This window comes from Myotis nattereri (assembly GCF_964212035.1).
Source record: "Myotis nattereri genome assembly, chromosome: 16".
Lineage (NCBI taxonomy): Eukaryota > Metazoa > Chordata > Mammalia > Chiroptera > Vespertilionidae > Myotis > Myotis nattereri.
Window position 1 is genome coordinate 55,303,998 of NC_138091.1, and position 22,245 is coordinate 55,326,242.

At 64.2% G+C, this 22,245-nt stretch overlaps 2 protein-coding genes across 3 annotated transcripts; one reads left to right on the plus strand and one right to left on the minus strand.

Moving 5' to 3' along the window:
* Nucleotides 1–2,875: 2,875 nt before the first annotated feature.
* On the plus strand, nt 2,876–7,949 carry CBX2 (chromobox 2; the record flags this gene model as incomplete). The annotated part of the gene is made up of 5 exons (XM_081110349.1): nt 2,876–2,947; nt 3,031–3,074; nt 4,046–4,111; nt 6,017–6,122; nt 6,645–7,949. 5 exons carry the CDS (start codon nt 2,876–2,878, stop codon nt 7,947–7,949), a joined length of 1,593 nt encoding a protein of 530 aa, XP_080966475.1.
* An 8,020-nt stretch (nt 7,950–15,969) lies between these two features.
* On the minus strand, nt 15,970–18,574 carry CBX8 (chromobox 8). Of its 2 annotated transcripts, XM_081110357.1 has the most exons (6): nt 18,430–18,574; nt 17,993–18,036; nt 17,746–17,811; nt 17,557–17,623; nt 17,432–17,461; nt 15,970–17,131 (listed from the first exon to the last, which is right to left on the minus strand). In XM_081110357.1, the coding sequence occupies exons 1-6, from the start codon at nt 18,496–18,498 to the stop codon at nt 16,229–16,231; spliced, it is 1,179 nt and encodes a 392-aa protein (XP_080966483.1). In that variant the 5' UTR covers nt 18,499–18,574; the 3' UTR covers nt 15,970–16,228. The 2 variants fall into 2 exon arrangements, with proteins under 2 accessions (XP_080966483.1, XP_080966484.1); XM_081110358.1 differs by lacking the exon at nt 17,432–17,461 and having other exon boundaries at nt 15,976–17,131; nt 18,430–18,572.
* Between the last annotated feature and the right edge of the window lie 3,671 nt (nt 18,575–22,245).

Consider the following 22,245-nt stretch of genomic DNA (forward strand, 5'->3'; position numbering starts at 1 on the left):
CTAGAGACTGTGCGCAACGCGTTGCTTGTCCTGCCTTTCTCCCGGGCCGCCCTGGGGACGCCTCTGCAATAAGGAGGCGGCGGTAGTTGCAGGGACCCTCCGCCCGCGGAAGCTGCTTAGTGGCTGCCGGACTGAGGCGGGGCGGCTCATCTCAGCCCCTGCCCCTTCCAGCGTGCGAGGGGCGCTGTTTTGTTTTTTTGTTGTTTTTTTGCCTCAGTCGGATGTTGGATTTTCAGTCCACAGGAGCAGCACGAACATGCTCACTTCAGCAGCGATGACCTGCCGTTTGCATAGAAAGCGGGACCGAGTGGAGCATTTAGCCCGAGTGGGCGCCCGTTTGCCCGCACTCTGAATCGCCTCTGTACATTTTAAACTACTGGCACGTGTGACAAAGCACGCGTGGAAGTGAGGGTGCACTATTCATGTTCCAGGGTTCACTGGGTGACTGCATTCCTATTGCTTAAAACGTGTTTAGGGTGTATCCCTTGCATTCCTACGAGCCAGTCCTGTCTGGTATGTGACCACTAGCCGTAGCTCTCTTTAAAGTGAACTGATTTCAGAGAGACATTGATGTGAGAGAGACACACCGGATGGGCTGCCTCCCACACCCCCCGCCCTGGGATTGCACCGAACCTGGGGGAGCCCCCTGACCCAAATTCAAACTGCCACCTATCTGATCATTTAATTCCACTGAAATCGGTCACATTTGTTTCTTCAAATAAATCACCTAAACATTATTTTAGCCAAACTGAGCGTTCATCGCTGGACCGATGCCATGAGTGGCAGGCTGGCCCGTGTCCCGTGCTGCCGGCTCTGTGTGTCACGGGGAAACACTACCCGAGGGGACCCGCAGTGTTTAGGTGTCAGAACCCGAGTGACAATAAGCAGCGAGGAGCTTACAGGGTCTCAGCTTGCGGCTACATCTCCCAAGAAACTGATCCCCCCCCACCCCCCCCGCCAATGGGTTAGGACCAACTTCTAGAAAAATGTATTTAAGGGAAGAAAGAATTCCCTTTACAAAGCTTTATCTCCTTAAAAAAAAAATATATAGGCAAGTGTCCAGGATACCATGTATGCCCAAGAGGAAACTAAGTGCCAGGCAAAGCCTCAAGTCCTCCCCCAGCAAGGAGCCCAAGCTGCCCAGCGTTTCGCCCAGTAACAGCAAGGACGCCTCCCGCCTCCGCCCACAACGGGCCGCCCAGCTCCACACGATGGGAGCCGGAGGAGCTGCCTGCAGCCTCTTTCCACCCCAGGGGGGGCAGGTTTCACCCCCAAACCAGGGTCCCCAGCTGGCGGGCCCTCCCCAGGGAGCAATCCTTTCCCCCGAGCCCCACCCCAAGCGAACCTTCCTTCTCCCCACCTCCTTCGCAAGCAACACCGGAGTTGGCAAAGGTCGCCCCAGGTCTTTCCAGGACTTCGGTTGAAGGGAACCTATTTCACCAAATAAATGGAAAACATGCCGAATCGCAGAGGGCTCCCTCAGCTCCGCGGGTCGCACAGTGGGCCTTGCGGTTAAAACACACGCATCTGTCCTGCAGGGCCCTATGAACACGCTCTAAGGCTCAAACCCCCAGTGGGACGCAGCCTCCGGCAACTAGAAACGAGTTTCTCATTTGATCAACAGAGAGAGCACTTAGCAGCTGCGTTCGAGGAAGACACAAACCAGAAAGTGAATTTTCACCGAGTTAAGCTGTATTGCCGCGGGGCGGGGGCGAAGGATGGCGTTATCTCCTCCATTCAGCGTCTGGCTTCCTCTGGTTCGAGAGCTACATGACTTAAGGGGGAATTGCTCCTGGAATACGGACCTTAACAGTAGAAAATAAAAGGGTCGCCTCCACCGAGGACCCCAAAAGGGACTCCAGGCCACCCCACTTCTGAAACGCGGTCCAATCCTCTTTCTGCCGCGCGCAACTGATCCAAAAGACGCGCATTTCCAAACGCTGGCGGCCCGAGGAGGACTCAGTCCCAGGTTACAGCCACCGCCCGAAGCCGCGCCCCCAGTCCCCACATCCGCTTCCAAAGCGTGAAACAGGAGGTGCACCTCCTGTCCTCCTACGTGCGCCCTAAAACGCGGGGCTTGGCGTAAGAACACAGCAGCTCGCGTCCGCAGGGGATGCATTTCCTCTCTCGCCTCTGGGGGGAGGGGGCGGCTCCGTGTCTGCTGCTCCCCCGGCTCCCGCCAGCACTTTTGCTCCCATTCCTTCCCCGCTACGCCCCCAGCCCCCGCTCCCCGGCCCTTTTGCTCCCGCGCAAAGCAGGACGAGTGCCGAGACCTGGAGACCTAGTTCCAAAAGGCGGAGGTCCCGCGGGGCCTGGCGCGCCCGCAGCAGCGCCCCTCGCAGGCGGGGGCAGGAAGCGGCCGCCGAGCTCCGTCCGCACTTCCCCTTCGGGCCAGAACAATGGCTTTTTTCCTGGAAAACCCATCAGGAGGCGGCCGGGCGCGTCCCGGGGGCCGAGCCGGACTCGGCAGGCGACTTCCCGGGCCCGTAGCCCCGCGGCGCACCCCGTCCCCGCCCCCGCCCCCACCCGAGCGCGGTCCCCCGGCCGCGCCCTGGGATTCCCGCGCGAGGGGGTCCGGCCAGCCCAACCCCGTCCGGCGCCCGCGCGGGGGACCCCGGCCGTGGGCACGAGGCCGAGCTCGCCGCGAACAATGCGCGCCCCGCCCACGCCCCGCCCGCGCGCGCTCATTGGCCGGCGCCGGATTGGCCGGACCGCGGGGCGGGGCGCGGCTCCGTGGGGGGCGCGGCGGCGCTGCGCGTGCGCGGGGCGGGCCCTGCGCGGGCGGGGGCGGTGCTTTGTGTGCGGCGGCGGGCGCGCGGCGGAGCGGCGGTGCGGGAGCGGCGGGCGCCGCGGAGGGGGACGCGGGCGCGGCAGCATGGAGGAGCTGAGCAGCGTGGGCGAGCAGGTCTTCGCCGCCGAGTGCATCCTGAGCAAGCGGCTCCGCAAGGTGCGTGCGGCCCGGCCCGGCCGGCCCTGCTGGGCCCGCGCCCCCCGCCCGCCGCCCGCTCACGCGCCCCTTTCTCCCCGCAGGGCAAGCTGGAGTACCTGGTCAAGTGGCGCGGCTGGTCCTCCAAGTGAGTCTCCCACCGCGCGAGGCCGCCTTCCCGCCCGGGCCCCCCGGCCCCGGGGAGAGGGAGGACCCTCGGCGCCACGGAGTTGGCGGTTGGGGGGGAGGGTCTGCGCCCAGCGCGGGAAGTTCGCGGGGTCCCGCGGGCTCCTCCAGCCGGCGGGGTGGGGGCGCCCCGACTGCAAGGGGGAGCCCTTTGTTTACTAACCCGGGGAGCGCGGGGCTGGCGGCTTCCCCTCGGGCCCCCTCGGGTCGCGGCCCAGCCCCGCGCCCTGCGCCCCCGGCCGCCGCCTCCTGCGCCGCGCGGGCCTCCGCGCCCATTTGTTGCGCGCGCCCCCTGCCCGCCTCCCCCTCCCCGTGGGCGCGCGCCCCCTCCTCCGGTCCGTGCTCCCCGCTGTAACCTGAGCTGTCTATTGATGAAGGTAGGGCTGCCTTTTTTTTTTTTATGGGAGGGAGGGGACTCGGCACTCCCGGAGGGGGCTCTGTTTACCGCCGCTCGCGCAGACCCGTCTCCCCTTTATTCCCGGGCGAACCCCACGTTTCTTCGCTTTCCCCTCCCGGTGCCTGGCCCGCGCTTGCTGGGGCGCCAGCCACGTTGTTTTCACTCTTTGGGCTGCGCCTCTGCCCCCGGCCTCCCCTCCCGCCCCTGGACAGCCTTCCCTTCCCGCTCGGGCTCCGGGCCAGGGTTTGGGGCTCCCTCCGCCGCGGTCCCTTTCACCAGGATTTGTTTTCCTCCCAGTGGGGAGACCAGCCCTCTTGAGGCGGGAGCTCATTGGGGAGGGGCGGAGAGGGGGTGAAGTAGCAGTTTCCCCTGGAGTTGAACGGTAAGGCACTGGCCTCCGAACCCGTTTCCAGGCGCTCACCCTGGACACGAGTGGGGCCTTTCTTGGGGTCGGTCTTCCGGGACTGCCGGCCGCAGCGATCGGCTGCTTTCTCAAGTGGCTGCTGTTTACTGGGACCTGCTCTTTGCTTTTCCAGACACAACAGCTGGGAGCCGGAGGAGAACATCCTGGACCCGCGGCTGCTGCTGGCCTTCCAGAAGAAGTGAGGAGGGGGCGGTGCGGGGAGGGGGCGCTGGGGGGAACGCAGGGGGCGGGGCCTGCCCCAGGCATCCAGGGGTCCCACAGCAGCTGTCAGGGCTCCCTGCTGCCATCCCCAGGGCTGTCTGTAAAGGTGGAGCAAACTTTGAGGCCCCGTAGGAGGCGGCCAGTGCTGTGTCTACACCTCAGAGCCCAGCCGGAGTCAGGGCTGCTGTTGGGCTCCTGAGAGCCAGGCTTGCCTAAAGGAACCGTCTGGATTCCTTCACCAAAAGCCCTGCCTTTCCTGTTGGGTAATTTGCAAACAGGGCTGGTGGCAGCTAGGACGGCGGGCTTGGGGCAACAGTACACGCCCGGCCTCCCCACCCTGCGAGGTGCCACCGAGCAGGAGAGGCCCCGAGGGAGCGGAGCGCACAGCCGGGTGGGGCCTGCCATGGGGGCCTGCCAGGGTGTGTCTTGTTCTGGGGGCTGCAGAACACACTGTGCCGGGCGAGTGGTGCCCAGCGAGCGCGTGCACGCGGCAGCCCCCGGCCAGTCTGGGCCGAGTCTGCTTCTGTAATTCTAGGTGCCATTTCTATGTTTAGGTGGGAGCCTTGTTACAGAGAGGCCTTGAGGTGCTCGAGGGAAGGGGTGGTGAGAGGCAGGCGATGGACAGGCCACCCCAACCGGCAGGAGAGTCCAGAGGTGCTGTCGGGAGCACACGTGACGGGGAAGGTGTGGGCGCTGGGCAGGGGAGTGCCTGTCTGTCGATAGAGGCAGATCCAGTAGCTGCTCGACAGCTGTCCCTGCTGGGGTCCAGCAGAAGGCTTGGGGCTTCTCCGAGGGGCTGTGATGGTGCCTGAGAGAAAAGCTGGCCTGAGGCGGGGGGTGACGGGGGTGACAGGTGAGCGGAGGCTTGCCCTCCTGCCTTTGGGAGGCCATAGCTCAGGTCCCAGAGCCGTGAGGGGGTGTCCACACTGACCAGAGAGCCTGCGGTCCTGGCTGAGCTCCTTAGGGTTCAGCAGAAGGAACAGGGTCGGTGGGCAGGATACCGAGATGGGGCTGTTGGACCCTAAGAGGCCAGAGAGGTAAAGCCGGTGGTCTGGGTCACATCCTGGGGCGGTGGGTGCTCTTTCTCCCGGAAATGGGCGGAAGGTCCCGCCGGAGGCCGGGCGCTAGCGGTTACGTAGGAGACGGTCGGGCTGCCTCGGAGTGTCCGGTCGGGCTGGTGGTGCTCACTGGACCCTGTAAGGGTCACCTGCCAGGCCCCAGGGAGATGCCGTCGGCCCGTTTTAATCATCAGGAAACCCCTCCAGATAGATCCTCTTCCCGGGGGATGGGCAGTAGCCTGAAACACAGGTTCTCTCGAGGGGCTGGGAGGCATCTCTTGTCGCCGTGGCCGAGTCAGGGCTGGTTGAAGGCGTCCTGGGGCTTCGAGCTCGGCCTCTGTGGGATCCAGAAACCGGGCGTCTTAGGAAGGGGAACAGGCGGGACTGCGCAGGGCACTGGCCTGGGAAGACCGCGTGTGGAGCCAGCAGAGCCATGGGTTCTGTGCTCCTCAGACCTGCAGGTTTTGTGCGGGTAGTTGAGGGAGGTGCGGGGGCAGGTCCTCACTCGGCCTAGACTCTGGTTTGAAATGAGGGGATTGGGCCATGTGATCACATGACCCCTCGTGGCATTCTAGAATTCGGACACATTCTGCCTGCAGAGAGGCCTGGGTCAGGGTGCTGTACGTGGAGTCGGAGAGACCGAAGCTGTTCACGTGCAGGGCTCGCTTGGCTCTCTTCGACTTGTCTTTACCCGATGCCAGTGGAATGGAGGGGTGTGCAGACATCACGGGCGCTGCAGAGGGCTGGGCTGGAGTGGACGGGGTTTGAGGCCATGGGGTTCCGTGTGCGGGCGGTTCTGTGACCCCGATGGTGATTCCCTTCAGGGAACAGGAGAAGGAGGTGCAGAACCGGAAGAAAGGCAAGCGGCCCCGGGGCAGGCCGCGGAAGCTCGCGGTGATGTCCTCCTGCAGCCGGCACTCCAAGCTCAAGGTGGGTGGCGAGGTCTGCTCTGGCTGCTCCTGCTGGCGCTGGGTGGAGTGCAGGTGCAGGCGGGAGGGCTGAGGGCTTTGGGGAGGGAGTCCCTGGCCTCCTTGCTGCCTCCAGGCCTCTGCGTGAGGTCTCAGCGAGTGCAGGCTCCTGAGCTGAGGATATTTCTCCATTGGTTTCTATTTTTATTGCTTTATTTCCATTGATCTTTAGAGAAAGTGGAAGGGAGGAGGGGAGACAGAGAGAGACCCATCGATTGGTTGCCTCCTGCAGAGCCACGTCCAGGCACAGGCCCTTGAGCAGAATCGAACCCAGGGCCCTTCAGTCCTTAGGGCAACGCTCTGTCCACTGAGCCAGGCCCGCCAGCGCCATTTTCCTGCTTTTAGCTCGCTCCCCCCGTTTGCCTCTAGTGTGGAAGCGACGGGAGGTGCTGGCTTCAGCGTGGCTGAGACCCTGGGGGGGAGTGTGTGTTCTGGACTCAGGGACCAGGCCACAGAGGGTGACACCTTCCCTGGGTCTCTGCAGGAACCGGACACCTCCTCCAAGTGCAAGTCCAGCAGCTCCTCCTCGTCCTCCACGTCGTCCTCCTCTTCTTCTGATGAAGAGGGAGACAGCGACCTAGACGCCAAGAGGGGCCCCCGCGGCCGGGAGACCCACCCGGTGCCGCAGAAGAAGGCGCAGATCCTGGTGGCCAAGCCCGAGCTGAAGGACCCCGTCCGGAAGAAGCGGGGCCGCAAGCCCCTGCCCCCGGAGCAGAAGGCGGCCCGGAGGCCCGTGAACCTGGCCAGGGTGCTGAAGACCAGGAAGGACCTGGGGGCGCCGGCCGGCAAGCTGCCGCCTCCGCTCAGTGCCCCCGTGGCCGGCCTGGCGGCCCTGAAGGCCCACGCCAAGGAGGCCTGCGGCGGCCCCAGCAGCCTGGCCACCCCCGAGAGCCTGGCCAGCCTGATGAAGGGCATGGCTGGCAGCCCCAGCCGCGGCGGCATCAGCTGGCAGAGCTCCATCGTGCACTACATGAACCGCGTGAGCCAGAGCCAGGCCCAGGCCGCCAGCCGGCTGGCGCTCAAGGCCCAGGCCGCCAGCAAGTGTGGCCTCGGGCTGGACCTCAAGGTGAGGACGCAGAAGGGCGAGCTGGGGTTCAGTCCCCCTGGAAGCAAGCTCCCGAAGGCCCCTGGCAGTGGGGCGATGGAGCCGAAAGGGGGGGCCGGGGGGCCCCCGCACGCCCACAGTAGCAGCAAGGTGCCTGCCGGTGGCCTGGGCCCTCAGCCTGCACCCACCCAGGAGCTGAGCCTCCAGGTCTTGGACTTACAGAGCGTCAAGAATGGCATGCCGGGGGTGGGCATGGTCGCCCGCCATGCCACAGCCGCCAAGGGTGTCCCTGCCGCTGTGTCCGGCGCTGGGAAGGGTGCCGGGGCTGGCCCCGCCGGGGGCAACGGAGCCAGCGTGCTGACCGACACCAGCAAGAGTGAGAAGCTGGCCTCCCGGGCTGCCACGCTGCCCGCCCCCGCGGGGAAGAGGGACTGTGGCCAGGGCAGCGCGGCCCCCGGGGGGCAGGAGGGGCCTGGGGCCCCGGGCGACGCACGCAAAGCGGCCGCGCTGTCGGAGATGAGCACCGGCGAGGAGAACAGCAGCTCCGACTCGGACCCGGACTCGGCCTCGCCGCCCGGTGCCAAGCAGAGCCTGTCGGTGTCGGTGCAGACCAGCCAGGACTGGAAGCCCCCCCGCAGCCTCATCGAGCACGTCTTTGTCACCGACGTCACCGCCAACCTCATCACGGTCACCGTGAAGGAGTCCCCCACCAGCGTGGGCTTCTTCAGCCTGCGGCACTACTGACTCCGTGGCCGTGGCCGCCTCCCCGCCCCGGCCTCCGGTTTGGCTCCAGTAAGTGGCCCACACCCAGGCCACTCCAGGGCAGGCGGGAGGCCTCCCGGGCCCACCCCTGCCTGGGGCGTCGGGCCGGGTCGTACCTCGATGCCTTGCTGGGGCCTGGCCGCCCCGTTCCTACCTCGGCCTTCGCTTCCCTGTGGCCTCAGGAAGTCTGGGCACCCCCTGCAGCTCGAGCCAAATCTCAGAACTGCCCTCCTGGCTGTGGTGACGGCTCCTGGTTCCCAGGGGCACAGTGTTCCAGGAGGGAACTTCTGGGCCAGCGTGGCTGTTCTGCCTGGTGGCACATGGCTATTGGGGTGGGGGTGGGGGGGAGCAGGCCTGGAGGACCACACCAGGGCAGGCGGACTAAGATGGGGGGCAGCCGTGGCCTTGCTGTCAGAACCCCCCCCCCCCCAAAAAAAAAAAAAACTGTGCCTGAGCTGTCCAGGGAGGGGATTTCATCTCCCTGTCGCTGTCCCCTCCTCTGACAGCTGAGGGCTGTGTGTGAGGTGGGGGAGGCAGAGACCCTAGAGAGGTTGCTTTGGTGCTATCTAACCTGGGGCTGCTGCGCTGGGCAAGTCCCTGAGCTGTTGCACCTGGAGAGCCAGCCTCTGGGTTTAGGGGGCAGGAGGAGAGGGTGTCGCTCCTGCTGCCTGCCTTCTGCCACCTGTGCCAGGGCCACGCAGTCCTCATCTCAGCCCCACAAACTGCCCGGGCCTGCTGGCTGTGCGGGGGCCTGCCACCCCTGACAATCCCCCCGCCTCTGGGGGCTCCGTGTCCTTCCCAGCGGAGAAGCTGCCTGCCTGCCTGTGCATTGGCGATGCGGGGCAAAATCAGAGTGGCTCGCCAGGCGGAGGCCCAAGGGAGCTGTCCTGGGCGCGGGAGAGGTGGGCCAGCTGGGGCGTCACCGGGTCTGTAATGCCAAAAAGGGGGCTTTAGGGGACTCGGTGTTTTTTCCAATGATTGGTTAAGTCAGCCAGTGGTGGGGCCCTGACTGCTGGAGATGCGGCTGGCACAGGCTGTCCCCGGGGCGGGCCTGCTACACCTCCACCCCCTTCCCCACTCCCAGCCCCGCCCTCCGTGCCAAATAGGACACGGGGCTTCGTAGCCAAATCTGTTTGAACTGTGTGCCTTTGGGGACAGCCTGTGTCCAGGGCCCCACTGCGGGGTCTCCACAGGAGCTGGGGCTCGAACATGGCAGCCCCGCCGGCTGCTGCCGGAATGGTGCCCACCTTGGCAGCCGAGGGCGAGGAGTCCCTGACCACCAGGCTGAAACTGGAAAGTGGGCAGTAAAGGGAAAATGGCCCCCTGCACGCCCAGGCGGGGAAGGAAGGGGTCCCAGCATATACTGGGCCTCTGGCTCCCATCTCCCCTGCTGTCCCCTGGGTGTGATCAGAGGGGTTCCTCCCCCACAGAGCAGCTGACAGCCGCCCCCCAAGCCTGTGGGCAGCCTTCAGCCCCAGCAGCCAGGTCTGGAGACCCAACAAATGCGGTGCCTTTCTGTTCACCAGCTGTTTCAATCCCAAAGTTTGAACCTGCAAACACCTTGCTCCCGGCCACCCTGCCTTGCCATGTGGTGTGTTTCCTGGGTGCCGTGACTCCGAGCGGGGTGTGCATGAGTGGGCGCAGGTGTGACCGCCTCTGCTGGAGCCGGCCCAGGTGCTCCGAGCTGGGCGCCATGTTTACCAATTAATAAAAGTCCTGTTTTATTTGCTGCTATGTGTGTGTGCGCGTATGCGTGTATCTAGGCATCGGTCACATGTCCAGCGTGAGATTTCCTTGATCCACAGGGGCTCCTGCCACGCAGACAGCGCGGTGCGCATGGAATGGGGGTCCGGTCCGGTCCTGTCTGCTTCTGTGAACGGGTGGGAAGAAGAAACCGGCCTGCCCTCCTCTTCGGGGGGGTTGGCATATTTTTATACGTATATTTTTGGTACCAAAAGGAGTGCTCCTTGTTTTGGATACACTCAGAATTCTGACCTGACTTTCAGAGGGCGCTGGGCCTCGCTAGAGGTTTCACTGGGGGTAAACTTTGGGGAAAGACCAGTGCTATGGGCCAGTGCCAATCATTGGCTTGATTTGTGTGTTTTTTAATTAAAAGAAAAAGCTGAGTTATTTGTGTATACCACTTTTAATTGCTTTACACTATGGCTGTTTGCTTTCTTAAAAGAGAACAAAAGTGGGTATGTTACTTCCCTGGGAAACCTAAGGTCTTTGTTGATACAGGACAGCAGCCCAGCCCCCAAATTCAAACAGGACCAACCAGTGACAGGAAATACCTCCCCCAGGAAGCCCACCAGGGTTTGGAGGACGGGGTGGGAGCCTGGGAAAGGTAGTGCCTAGATGGCCAAATTTTTGCTCACGTGCATCTAAGAATTCTGTGCATTTCGTAGTGTTTTGGGGAACTAACACTAGCAATAGGTTGCAGGGGTTTTAGACGTTAATTTATTTTGCGGGGAAGACGTTCGCAAATGTGTCAGGCCTTTGCCTTTTCACTTAGTATATCAATAAAATTTTTTTTTTTACTTGGCCTGTTGTGTGTCGTGAGTGGTGTCTGGAAACACCAGTGTCTTCACTTTCCCCTTCTTGAGGCAAAATCCTCCAACGTGACAGAATAGAAGGAGGGGGATCTGGGGCTCTGGGGGAGGCGTGGCCACCTTTCTGGGGTGCAGAAAAGGATTTTTTTTTTCCTAAGCAAAGGTGTGTGGTCGATTATAGAAGTGAGTCCCTGTACCAGCGTTTCACAGAGAGTGGTTTAGCATTCCAGGGGACATGGGGCACAACCGGGGGGTCAGGGGTGAGTGTTGCCACCGGCATCCATCGCTAGAGGCCCAGACGCTGTGATACTTCATGACCCCACTTTGAGACAATCTCCCAGAAACTGGTACTTGAGGTTGAAACAGCCCCGCGCCTCCCCTCCCCCAGCATCCAGAGGTGCTGCCTTGGGAAGCCGCTCTAGCCCTGGAACCCACCGCATGTGGTAACACTTTACAAGGACACAGCAATAAAATTCCGGGGGAATTGCTGCAAAGCCCGCCGAGCTCTGCGTGAGCGGCTGCTGCGAGGCCTGACCCAGGCCCACAACAGATGACTGGCTTCCTAAAGAGCCTTCCCTGGTCCCTTCAAGGCCGCAGCACCCTCGGCATGAATTTATTCATACATTTCAGCCTCCGGGGAGAACTAGCGCCCTTTGCAGCGAAGTGGAGCTGGGCCTGCCTGTCGGCCGCCCCTGGTTTGGGGCAAAGGCCCGGGTGCCTTCGTTCGGAGGTTCCCGCTGCAGCTAGAAGTGCAAGCCCAGCCTGCGGATTAGAAATCAGATTCTGCGCAGGAGGCTGCCGGCTTGTCTTTTGTTTCGCCTTCAGAGGCTGGAGCAGGTTTGTGTTGGGGGAAGTGTGCAGGGACCACCCTAGCGTCCTGTCCTGGGGTGTTGCGAGCTGCAGAGAGGGGCTGGGGGGGGGGGCTGGGAAGGAGCAAACTGGCAGTGGGAGCCGGTGCTACACACACACACACACACACACACACACACACACAGGCACCCCGGTAGCGAGCCAGGCTTTCCTGGGAGTAATTTATACGGAGCCTCGGACAGATGGGTGCGGGCCAAGGTCCACACCGGCCTTTGTTACTTTTATGCGCTGCTGAGTTTGCCGCCTCATCCACCGCCTTCCCAGAAGAACGGGCTGGGTCGCCAAGGGGTCCGACCCCGCCTGAGGGCTGGGCCCGGAGCCCCCAGGTCCGAAGGCGCCTGGCATGATCCGCACATCCAGGCCCCCAGACGGGGATCCGGCGGCTGGACACCGCGTCCCCTCCGTCCTCCCGCTCGGAGCCCTGGCCGCAGAGGGGGCGCGCACGGTGCCCACTTGGGTGGGGCAGAGGAGGCGGGCCCTGCTCCTTTCGCGACCCAGAGAGGCAAGGGCGGCCCGGGGAGAGGGGCTAAGGCCATCGCCTCTAGAGGGCGCGCGCGTCCTGCCAAGTGCCGGCCGCTGGCGCTCCGGGCGCGCGGGGGAAGTTCCCAGCTCCCGGCTCTGAGCTCCCCGCGGGAACCGAACTGCACGACCCGCGCCCCGACGGCCCGAACGGGCTCCCAGCTGCCCCTGTTTTCGAAGTCTCTGGAAGAGAACCTCGGGCACAGCCCACGGCCCCTCTCCCTGTGTCCAGGCCCCGAGGCTGGGCGCCGCTGTGGACACCGTCGAGCCCCGCGCATCTCCGTCGCGCGCTCTAGGCTGGTCCAAGGCCTTCTCTGGGCGGGGAACTTCTCAGTGAGAAGGAGAAACCGGGGTGAGAGCCGCCAACGTGCTGGGCAGGACTGTGGGCCGTGGGGTCTTCCTTTGCACAGCACAGGGCCTCGATGGGGATCCTAGACAAACGGAAAAGCCATAAACATTCCAGTTGCGCCGGTGTGGGCCCGCCGGCTCCGCGCTGGTGGCGGCTGCCCCAGCCGGCCCTGCCCTCGGGGCGCAGAGGAGTGTCGGGTGGGATGGGAGGCGGCACCGCGGCCGGGCCTCCACACCCAGGCGCTTTCCTGGAGAATCTGCCCAGCGGACCAAACCCGAGTTAGGAGCTCCCGGTCCAAGCGAAGGTCGGTGGCGGCCAACCAGCCGGGGAACGGGCCAGGGGCGCCCACGGCGCCGCCCCAGCACCCGGGAGCCACGCGGGAGGGAGTTTGGCGGAGCAGCAGGGCCGCGGCTTGGAGGTGACCGCCCGCTGCGCCCTCCACGGAGCCCTCCACTCCCGCCCACGGACTTTACCCCGGGGCGCGGCCCGCACAGCCCACGGGCACTCAGCGCTCGGTGGCCCGCAGCCCCGGCCCGCAGCTTCCTCCCTCCCTCCCTCCCGTCCTCCCACGCAGGTCACAGAACGGGGGGAGGAGGCGAGGAGAGCGCCCCGACTTGTTGGCCGAGACAAGGAGATAAGAGGAGACACGCCCCTCCCTTCGCGCTGGGCCAAGGCTCCTGGATCCGCGCTTGTTCTCAGGGCGCCGTCTGCGGGGCTCGGGGTGGATGGGTTCCATGCGACGGCCACTTTGGGGATCCTGAGAGCGGCTGTCCTGCGCGGGTTTCACGACCCCGCCCCCACTGCGGCCAGGAAGGCCGGGAACCTCCACCCCCACCCTGAGATCCGGTCCTCCCGGTTCCGCCCCCCCCAAGAAGGCCGGGACAGAGGGAGAGGCTGTGGGGGCTCGCGGGGAGCGCGCGGCAGCTCCGGGTTCACTAATCACATCAGTTCGCCCTGCGCCGCTTGGAGCAGCCAGTTGCCTAGCAATACCCGCGAATTCAATTCCTCAATCAATAGGCGAGAGGCCTGCATTTCGGGGAGAGCAGTCGAGGCTGGGAGGATGGGGGGCGGGTCCCACGACTGGACAGGGAGCAGTCCGGAGCGCCCCAGAGCGAGCGCGGCAGGAACTCCGGCCTTGGGGGGGACCGGCAACATGGGGCCTGGGGGGAGGAGCTCGGTGGGGCAGACCCGACAGAAGAAGGGGGGATGCAGAAGTCGCGCCCACCCTCCCGGGGTCCCCGAGTTCTGCTGGGTCCCAGAGAAATGCACTAGGTAGGCGAGGAAAGCCGAGACCCCCTCCTCCCGCTCCCTCCCAAGCCCACCTCTCCCCCCCTAGTTGGAGCTCCCCCAGTCGGGGAAGGGCCTTTGGGGGTGGGATCCCCCTGGGCTGCTGGGGGCGAGCGTGGGGGTGGGGTAGTATTGAGAGAGGAGGGGAGGGGGTCCCCTGTCCGTCTGCTCCAGTGGGTGGGGGAGGGGAGAGAAGGAATAAGACGGAGACATCTCTATTTACAAAGTATATATTTAAACACGTAAAAAGCCGTATTGGATACAGACAGACATTCACGACCGCAGAAGATAAGTACCGAAGCCTCACTGTTGAGCTGAGGCGGAGATCGATCCAAGATTTGCACGAACCTTAGAATTAAATAAACCCGACCCGCGCAGTCCCAGCGGTTGCCGGCCGCCAGCCACAGCCCTGCCCTGCCTACCCCGTCCCCAGGTCAGCGAGCGGAGGAGACACACGGCCAGGGACAGACGCCGGACAAAGGCGCGGGGGCAGAGCCAGGCCGGCCCCGGGAGGTGGAGGAAGGAGCACAGGCGGCCGGAAGGAAGGGAGGAAGGAGGAGGGAGGGCGGACAGGCGGCAGCCAGGTAAAGACACGTGTCCCCGAGTGACTGTCCACTCGGGTCCAGGCAGGTCCCTTCATGAAGTCTCATCTGAAAATAGCGTCGGCATTTCCATAGATACAGTCAACGGCGCTTCCCATACAAAGTCTAAAATACCAGTTTACAAATGTGAGCAGATAAAAATCCCCATCCTAGGGGCTCCTTTATAGGCGCAATTTAATATTCAAAAACAAACAAAGTCATGTAATACACTGTTTCACTCTTCTTTCGCCCCCTCTCTCTCAAGGCAAGAAAGTCTGGAGGAGAGAGAGGCTGAGGCGCAGGAGGTGGGAACACCCCAGTGCGGAGGGCCGCGAGGCTGGGGTTCCCGCCCTGTCCCCCCAGTGAGAAGCTCCCCCTCGCCCTGCTCCCCGCCTCGCTCGCCCCGGGTCTGTGCTTCCTCCAGCGCGCCCCCCGCCCCGCCCCTCCCTCCAGGAGCGCTGAAAAGTTGGGTCTCCGCTGGCCCTTTAAGGGCGGGGAGGCCGCAGGATCAGTCTTCGGAGGGAGAAAGCGGGCAGATTTGTGCTTTTGAGTCGAGTGGGGCTCGCGGTCTGCGTCCTGGGAGCGCAGCGTGGCCAGGAGCCGCCGGGGCGGGGGCGTCGGGGACCTGCCGCCACGCACGGCCTCCCCCGCCGCGGCCGCCTCCTCCCCAACTCCCGCTCCTCCCGCCCCTCCGCCGGAGTTTGTGGAGTTCAAATAGAGAACGCCGCGCATCGAAAAGGACTATAAATTATAGCTTTTGCTTTTAAGAAGGCGGGGAGGGAAAAGCAAAAGTTCTGATGCGCATTCTTGGATGGAAACCTCGCCTCGCCCCTCCTCCCCTGGCCCCGCCGCCGGAAGGAGCCGCCGGGGTGGGAGTCCTGCCCGGCGCCCAGCCAGGGCCCAGACCCGCCACCGCACCCGCAGCCAGGCCAAGGCCAAGGCCAAGGCCAAGGCCGGGGCCGTGGCGCGAAGCCCCGCTTCTGCCGCGCCTCCCTCCGTGGGTCCGCCGGGTGGGCCCGTCTGGCCGTGCGTCTGTCCGTCCCGGGCTGGCGGCCCGCCCTCCGCGAGGGAGGCGAGTCCAACTCTTCCAGGGAACTGGGGGCCCGGCTCTGCTCCCGAGACGCTAGCAGACGCGAAAGGAAACGTCCAACCCCAAACCCTATTCTGGTGAGACCGTCTCCAGCTCTGGGCACTGCCGCGCTATCCTCCCCGCGCCTCCTGGCATTTCGGGAATGTAAACAGATTCGCTGGGTTTCTGTTCTCTCTGTGGAGTAAGGAAAGGGAGGGAGGGAACTGGGCAGTTTTATCCGCATGACACACACATACACACGATCCGATCTGCGTGAGTAACACACACATCCCCGTAAAGTGCATTTCCTGGTGTGGTCCTGGGGGGAAGTCAGCTGCTCCCCACCCACCCGCGACTTTTCACCTTCAAAATCACCCATAAGAAAAGTGATTCAAGTTAATACTCCGCCTCCCCCCCCCCACCCCAGACTTCTTAATCTAAAAAAAAAAAAAAAAAATTGGAAACACAGACTGACCCCACCCCCTATTTTCTGATTGGGGAGCCAATCTTTTGCTGGCCTGGCTGGCCAATGGGGAGAGAGAACAAACCTGGGCCCTGCCTTGGTTGGAGGGGTCTGCCATGGGGCTGTGGGAAAAGGGAGGAGGGGAGGGCCAGCTGAGTCCCTCCAGACACCACCAGAGGCCCAGTACCCAGGTCCCCAACCTCCCTAGTCCCCTGGGGAGCTGAGGGGCCCCTCCTGCCCCATGGCAGCCTGTCTGCCCCAGCTAACCCACACTGAGTCTGTCTCTCTCTCCTTGTTAAATAAAACAACTTCGAGAGTTGAAATATATATATTTAGATATTTTTTTCTTAAATAACATATTTACATCTAATAGAAAATATAACTCTAGAAATAATCTTCCAACCAAAACTGATAGGGAGGAAGGAGGAATGAAGGGGTGGGCTGTGTGAAGTTGGGGGGGGGGGAGCCCGAAGGCTGCCTCCCACCCAGAAATAAAAAGCATCATTTATGCCAAGTTTGCGCTCTCACTCTCTCTCCTGCTCTCTCATCCTGGGATCACCCACCCAGCAATTCATCTTTTCTCTTTAAAAAAGCCTTGGTCCGTGTTACTTTCCTTAATGGTGACGGTCAAAAAGTTTGAGGTCACGTCGGTGACAACCACCTTCTCCAGGTTGGTCAGAGAAGGACTCCAGGACTCTTCCTCGGGGTCCCCCAGAATTCTGGCCACAGGGATCCTGGCGATGAGAGAGGGCCTGCCCCCCTGAGCCCCCATGTCCCGATACAAGCCTCCCACAGAGCCGGGGGTGCCTGAGGCATGCCGGACCCGGGGGCCACCAGGGTCCAGGGCACTCTGGCCTTTGGCCTCCAGGAAAGCGGCCCTGTGCTTTATGACCCTGGCGGGAAAGGTGTCCATGGCCAGTTTGCCTGTGGCCTCGGCAGGGCCGGGGCTGGCCACCCCGCACTGGGCCAGGTCGGAGTCCTGCCTCCGGGCCAGCTGGATCACACTGTGGCCGGCAGGGAACTTTCCTGCCCCGGAGGAGGCATCCTCCAGCTTCCTGTTCTTGAGGTAATCTCCCAGGCCATCGCTGGCTTCTCCCAAGGGCCTCTGCGCGGGGTCCAGCAGCTCCTTCCGGGGCTTGGGGCCTCTCTTCTTGGAGCTGTCCCCTGGCGAGCTGGGCTTGTCATCCACGCGGCTGGCGCCCCGATCACGCTCACGATCCCTCTCACGTTCCCTCTCCCTCTCTCGATCCCGGTCCCTGTGGTCCCTGTCACGGTCCCGAGGGGGCTCCGCGCGGCAGGTACTGCTGGTGCTGCTGCTGCTCCCGGGCGGGGACAGGCCCATGTTCCGAAGGCCCTCCCGGGCACGGGACGTAGAAGCCAGGTCCTGGGGTGAGCGGCCAGGGTAAGGGATCCGGAGGCCCCGCGCAGAGTCGCTTCGGAACTCGTAAGTTTTGGCCTTTGCCTTGGCCTGGGCCTACCGAGAAGGGCAGTGTCAACAGTGGAGCAAGGCCCTGCCCACCCACCTCCCCAGCACCCCTCTCCCAGACAGCCTCTGGGTTTCCCCCTCAGATGCCTCGGAATTTCTCTATGGGTGGGGGTGGGGCTTAGGGGAGGCAGTCTAGGGGGAAGGGTAGGGAGTCATCTGGGATCAGCCATTCGTCACAAGCACACCTCTTGTATTTTACTATCTCTCTATTTGGGATGGCTGGGGGGCAGGAATTCTAGGGTGGCTAAGACCCTCCCCCGCAAGACACCCCTTGGCACAGCCACTGACCTGGTCCACGGCCTGTCTGGGGATTCCCTCCTAGATTACAAATAGACAAAGTGTGTGGGCACCCCACTGGTTCACCAGCCCGCAGGGTCAACATCGCTGTCCACCACTGGACAAGGCCATCCTACCTTGAGGAGGAAGGTTTTGGGTTTGGGTCCTCGCTTTTTGGGGCCATAGAGCTCCATCTCTCGTTCCCTGGAGAAAGGAGGTAGGAAAGGCGTGTGTGAGTAAGGAGACAGGATGGGACTGCGGTCCAGGCTGGAGAGAAGCCGCCTCCTTGTTCCTAAGGGAGAAGCGGAGCTTGGACGGGCCTGTACCTTTCCTCAAAGGCTGCGAGCAGGCGAGCATCCAGGATGTTTTCTTCCGGCTCCCATGTGCTGTACCTGGAGGGGTTCAGGAAGAAGGGGCGTCAGTCCCGGGGACAGGGAAAGAGCAGCGGGTGTGTGTCTGTCTATAACTTTTCTCCTGGCATTGTATTGTATTTCGACATAAAGGGAAAAAAGAGGAAGAAAGAAACCTCCCGAATAACAGTCTGGGCTTGAGCACTGCATATAACCTACTTACTTCTGCGACCAGCCCTTCCATTTCACGAGGTATTCCATGCGTCCCTGTGGATGCAAAGGGGGAAATGTGTGTGTGCACGGGAGAAATGCATGACGAGGACACAAGAAATACATGCAAAAAAATGCATGCACCAAATGAATGCGTGAAATCCTGTCGCGAAAGGCACGAGTCCACCGCATCGCCCCCTGCACGAAACGCTGCACAAAGTGCATGCACCGGCATTCACCCCCACCCCGCCCCCCACTCATGCAATCTGTGCATCGCTGCAAGTCTAAGGAAAGCGCTTGGGCTCAGAGCCGCCGCCGCCGCCGCCGCCGCCACGGCCGCGGCCGCTGCTGGGACCTGGGGGAAGGGAAGCTGGGCTGCAGCAGGGGAAGGGAACCTGGGCCGGGAGGGGAGGGCTCGCCGGCCTCGGCCCCAGGCCCAGGGGCACCTACTTTCCGTATGCGCCGTTTCAGTAGGGCTTCGGCCGCGAACACCCGCTCCCCAACCGCTGAAAGCTCCATGTTGACTCGCCGCTTCCCCCCTTGGCTGCTTCCAGGAGCAGAAAAGCAGCAGCCAGCGCACGACAGACCATAATACTCTCCCGCTGACGTCAGTTCTCCTCCCCCTCCTGCGCGCTCGCTCCCTCCCCGCCTCCCGCCTGCTCTCCGCTCCCCCCTCCCCGGCCGCCCAGCGCTTCCTCCCGCCCCACGTGTTGCTAACGACGTTGCTAAAGCCGAGCGGACGGGGGGTGGGGGGGGCCCTGCTCCCCCGCGCGCTGATTGGGCGAGCGCCGGACCACGCCCCTCTCCCTTTCTGCCCGCGTTGCTACGTGACCCGCGTTCCAATCGCCAGGGGGCGGAGTCCGAGGCAACTCCAGGGACTGAGCGCAAGGGGGTGGGGGCCGCCGCCGGAAGTGACGTCGCGGGGAGGGCGGCCCGGCTGCTGTCAGTCTGCCGGGCTGGCTAGAGGGGCCGACCGCCCTGTGTCTTCGCCTGGGCCCCTTCCCCCTCCGCTAAGAGGTCCCTCCGACACGCCGGGTTCCCCACAGCTCTCGCTGGGACCCCCGCGGCCGTGTCAGCTAGGCCCCGCCCCCTCGGCAGACCCCCGCCCCGCCCCCACTGCCCAGGCTCGCGCCCTCCCCTCCCTCCCCCCGTCGCTCGCGCCGCACAATGCACAATGCACAGGTGCTGGGGCGCCCTGGGCCGCGCCCGGACCCCGGGAGCCGGCGACGCGCCCCTCGCCCGCTTCCCTCCCCGCCCCTCCCCGTGAGCGCACACCCGACCTTCGGTCTCCATAGCAACGGCCTCCCCCGCCGCCGCCAGCCCCATCCTGCTAACAAATCAATGTGCCTGTGTCTCCGTCTCCTGTCGCGCAGCCCTGCCCTCGGCCACCCTCCGGGCCCTGCGAGCCGGGCTGGGCTCGAGAGCTCGCCCCCAGCTCGGAAGCCGAATGCAGACCCAGGAGGGACCCACTCTTCCAGCCCGAGCCTCCCCGCGCCCCGGGACCCCGCGGAGGGATGTCGCGCGCCTTCTCCCCGCGTCCCGACCCGTCCCCACGCCCGCAGCCACCTGCCCCTGCCGCCAGCCCGCGCTGCTCGTGCCCGCCAGCCTCCGGTCCTAGTGTCGCCAGCCTCAGCCCAGCCGCCCCGGCCCCGAGCCTGGATGTGTTGGGGGAGAGCGTCGACCACCGAGGCAGAGCCCAGAGCTTGGCTAGGATTGGAGAGTGGGGCTGGGGGTGCGTCCCGGTGTCCTGGACCCGGGCGACCTGCGGGGCCGAGTCACGCACTTCCTGTCCACGGCTCTTCCCGACGTGCGCGACATTCACTCGGCGAGAAAACGCGGAGCGGCGCGTGGCGGGGTCCAGTGCGAGTGAAACGAGAGGGGCTTTGGGGCGAAGATGGCGGGTCCCGGCTGGGGGGCCCGGGCCGGGCCGCGGGCGGCTCGCGTGTGCCCACGAGCGCTGGCTCAGCCTGCGGTGACCATGGCGGGGGCGGCGGCGGGCACAGCGGCCCAAGTCTGGGCCCAGCTCTCCCCGACCCTCTTCTCTCACCTCCCCGACTGCAGGCCCAGCACTCACTCCCGGGAACCCACGATTTAGTTACAACATCGACGATAAACTTGAGTGAAGGCTGTTTCCTTTGGAGAGGGATGGGGTGGGAGAGAGAGACAGAGAGAGCGCGCAAAAGCGAGCCAAGAAGCCTGCCTCCCAGGAGCAGGAAGCCCCGAGCGGAAAACCGGCCGCCCGTCCAACGCTGGGTGCGCGCGGGCGGCGGGCGCAGCGCGGCCCTAGTCCCGGGGGACAACCCGGCTCCGAGCCCACCTTCCCTCGCCCTCCCCGCCCCCACCCCTGCAAACGCGGGGCTCCAGGTCTTGGTCTTGTTCCCAAACTTTCCGAGGTGGGAGCTGGGCCCGCAGTCTCATCCCTCGGGCCACTCGGTCCTAAGGAACAGCGAGACGGCGGCGCCCAGACCGCCCCGGCGACCCGCGAGAGGCCGCCGACGGCCGTGTCCTTCATCATAAAAAGTCATTCCCGGTAACAAATAGTTTCGTTGGCCGGTGCCAGCGATACAGCTGTTTCTGTTTAAGCTTAAATACTTTCCAACAGTTCGGGCAGTAAAAATAAAGTCGGTCTCAGCCGCCTCTAAGTGTCTGGTTTCCCCGCCCAGAGAAAGCCCACCCTCCGCCCCGGCCGCCGAGTGTCTGCGCACGCCGCCCGCCCCTCCCGGAGTCCTGCGCCCGCCGCGGCCCCGGCTCCTCGGGCTGCCTCCCGGGCCCCTCGGAGGCTGGAGGGAGGGCGCCCCCCGACGCGGCTGAGGACCAGACCCGCCTCGCCTCCCGCCCTCCCCCAGCCCCTGGGCCTGCGCCGCCCGGAGCCGCGGCCTCCCCGCAGACGGCGTTTCTGGAGCCCGGTCCCCGGGAGGGCGTGCGCGTGCCCCCGCCACCCCGGCGCGCACCGGTTTCAGTTTCACGCTGAGAAAGTTAGCGCCGCTCCCTCCCTGCGTTTGTCTTCTTTCCGTTTTTCTCTCCCTCCCTCCCTCCCGACTCCCTTCCTTCCTTCCTTCCTTCCTTCCTTCCTTCCTTCCTTCCTTCCTTCCTTCCTTCCCACCTCTCTCCTCCCTCCCTTGCTCCTTCGCCTAAGGGCCGTGGAAGCCTCTGGGGAGAGGAACTCCCTGGCGCTGCCTCGCGGGGCTCCCTCCTCTGGAGGGGCCGGTCTGCAGTCCTTTTCCCCGCTGCCCCGCCGCCCCTTCCCGCCTGTCTTCCCGTCTGGGGCCAACATGCTTGTTCTGCACAAAATCATCGCGTGTGCGGTGTGTCCGTTTGCAGACGTCGGGGATTCCTGCAGAGCCCGTCGCCAGGCGGAACTCGATCCAGAAGGACCCAGGGTGTAGAATAATCCGAGGCCGACCAGCCCAGGCCGGTCCTCGGCGCAGCAAACCCAGTCCTTCCGGGAAAGCAACCCCTGACCGGGGGCGGGACGTCCACCCCCGCCGCCTCCCCCCCCCCCCCCGCCGCGCCCCTCCCCCGCCTCCCCCGTTCTCCCGCTCAGCTGTCCTCGGGAGAGCGGGGCTGCAGAGAAGGTGCACACAGGCCCGGGGGTGGCCTGGACTCCCTAACAGCCTAGCGACTGAGAGGCAGCATCTGAGAAATGGATCTGCAGACGGAGCACCGCAGCGCGGGCCTCCCCCGGGGCGCGGAGGGGCGCCTGTCTGTGCCAGGAGAGGGCGCCAGCGTGGGGCGTGTGGAGCCGGCGCTCCCGCGGAGCCCGACTCCCCACCTTTCTTAAGGTTTCCTCCATCGCTCAGTTCTCCACACCTCCCTTCTCTTTCCCGCACACCCGCTGTCCTCCTTCAAAGTCAGACCTTGGACGGTCCCACGTGCACCTCCTGGGAGTGAAAACCAAGTTTCCAAGAATGAGAACCGCCGCCCCTCATCCGGCCGCTGGGCCGTGGCCGGGCTGCCAGGTTCGCGTGCGCCGCCTCTGCAGTAAATAAGGTAACTGCTTCCTAGGACTTCAGCCCCATATGGCTGCAATTTGAGTGTCTTTGGAGACAGTGCGTGTGTTGGGGCAGGGGCAGGGGGAAGTGAAAGTGGAAATCAAAAGCTCTCAGATCGCATTTTTAGGAAGGAAATTGTCGGCGATGCTCTCAGCAGCCTCCCGCCACCCCCTGGCTCTCGGAAGGAGCCCAGTTTCTTTGTAGGCGGAAATGCAGGCGCTGGCCCACCTGGGGCACCTGTCTCCTGGACCCGGGGGTCTCCTCTCTGGTTCTG

What these genes read in the sequence shown, in the direction of transcription:
- CBX8 (XM_081110357.1), bottom strand. Translation starts at nt 18,498, where the DNA reads ATGGAGCTTTCAGCGGTTGGGGAGCGGGTGTTCGCGGCCGAAGCCCTA. An exon ending in TGAAACGGCGCATACGGAAA is followed by an intron (nt 18,037 to 18,429) that starts GTAGGTGCCCCT and finishes TTGCATCCACAG; the next exon opens with GGACGCATGGAATACCTCGT. An exon ending in CCAAAACCTTCCTCCTCAAG is followed by an intron (nt 17,462 to 17,556) that starts GTAGGATGGCCT and finishes TTTGTAATCTAG; the next exon opens with GAGGGAATCCCCAGACAGGC.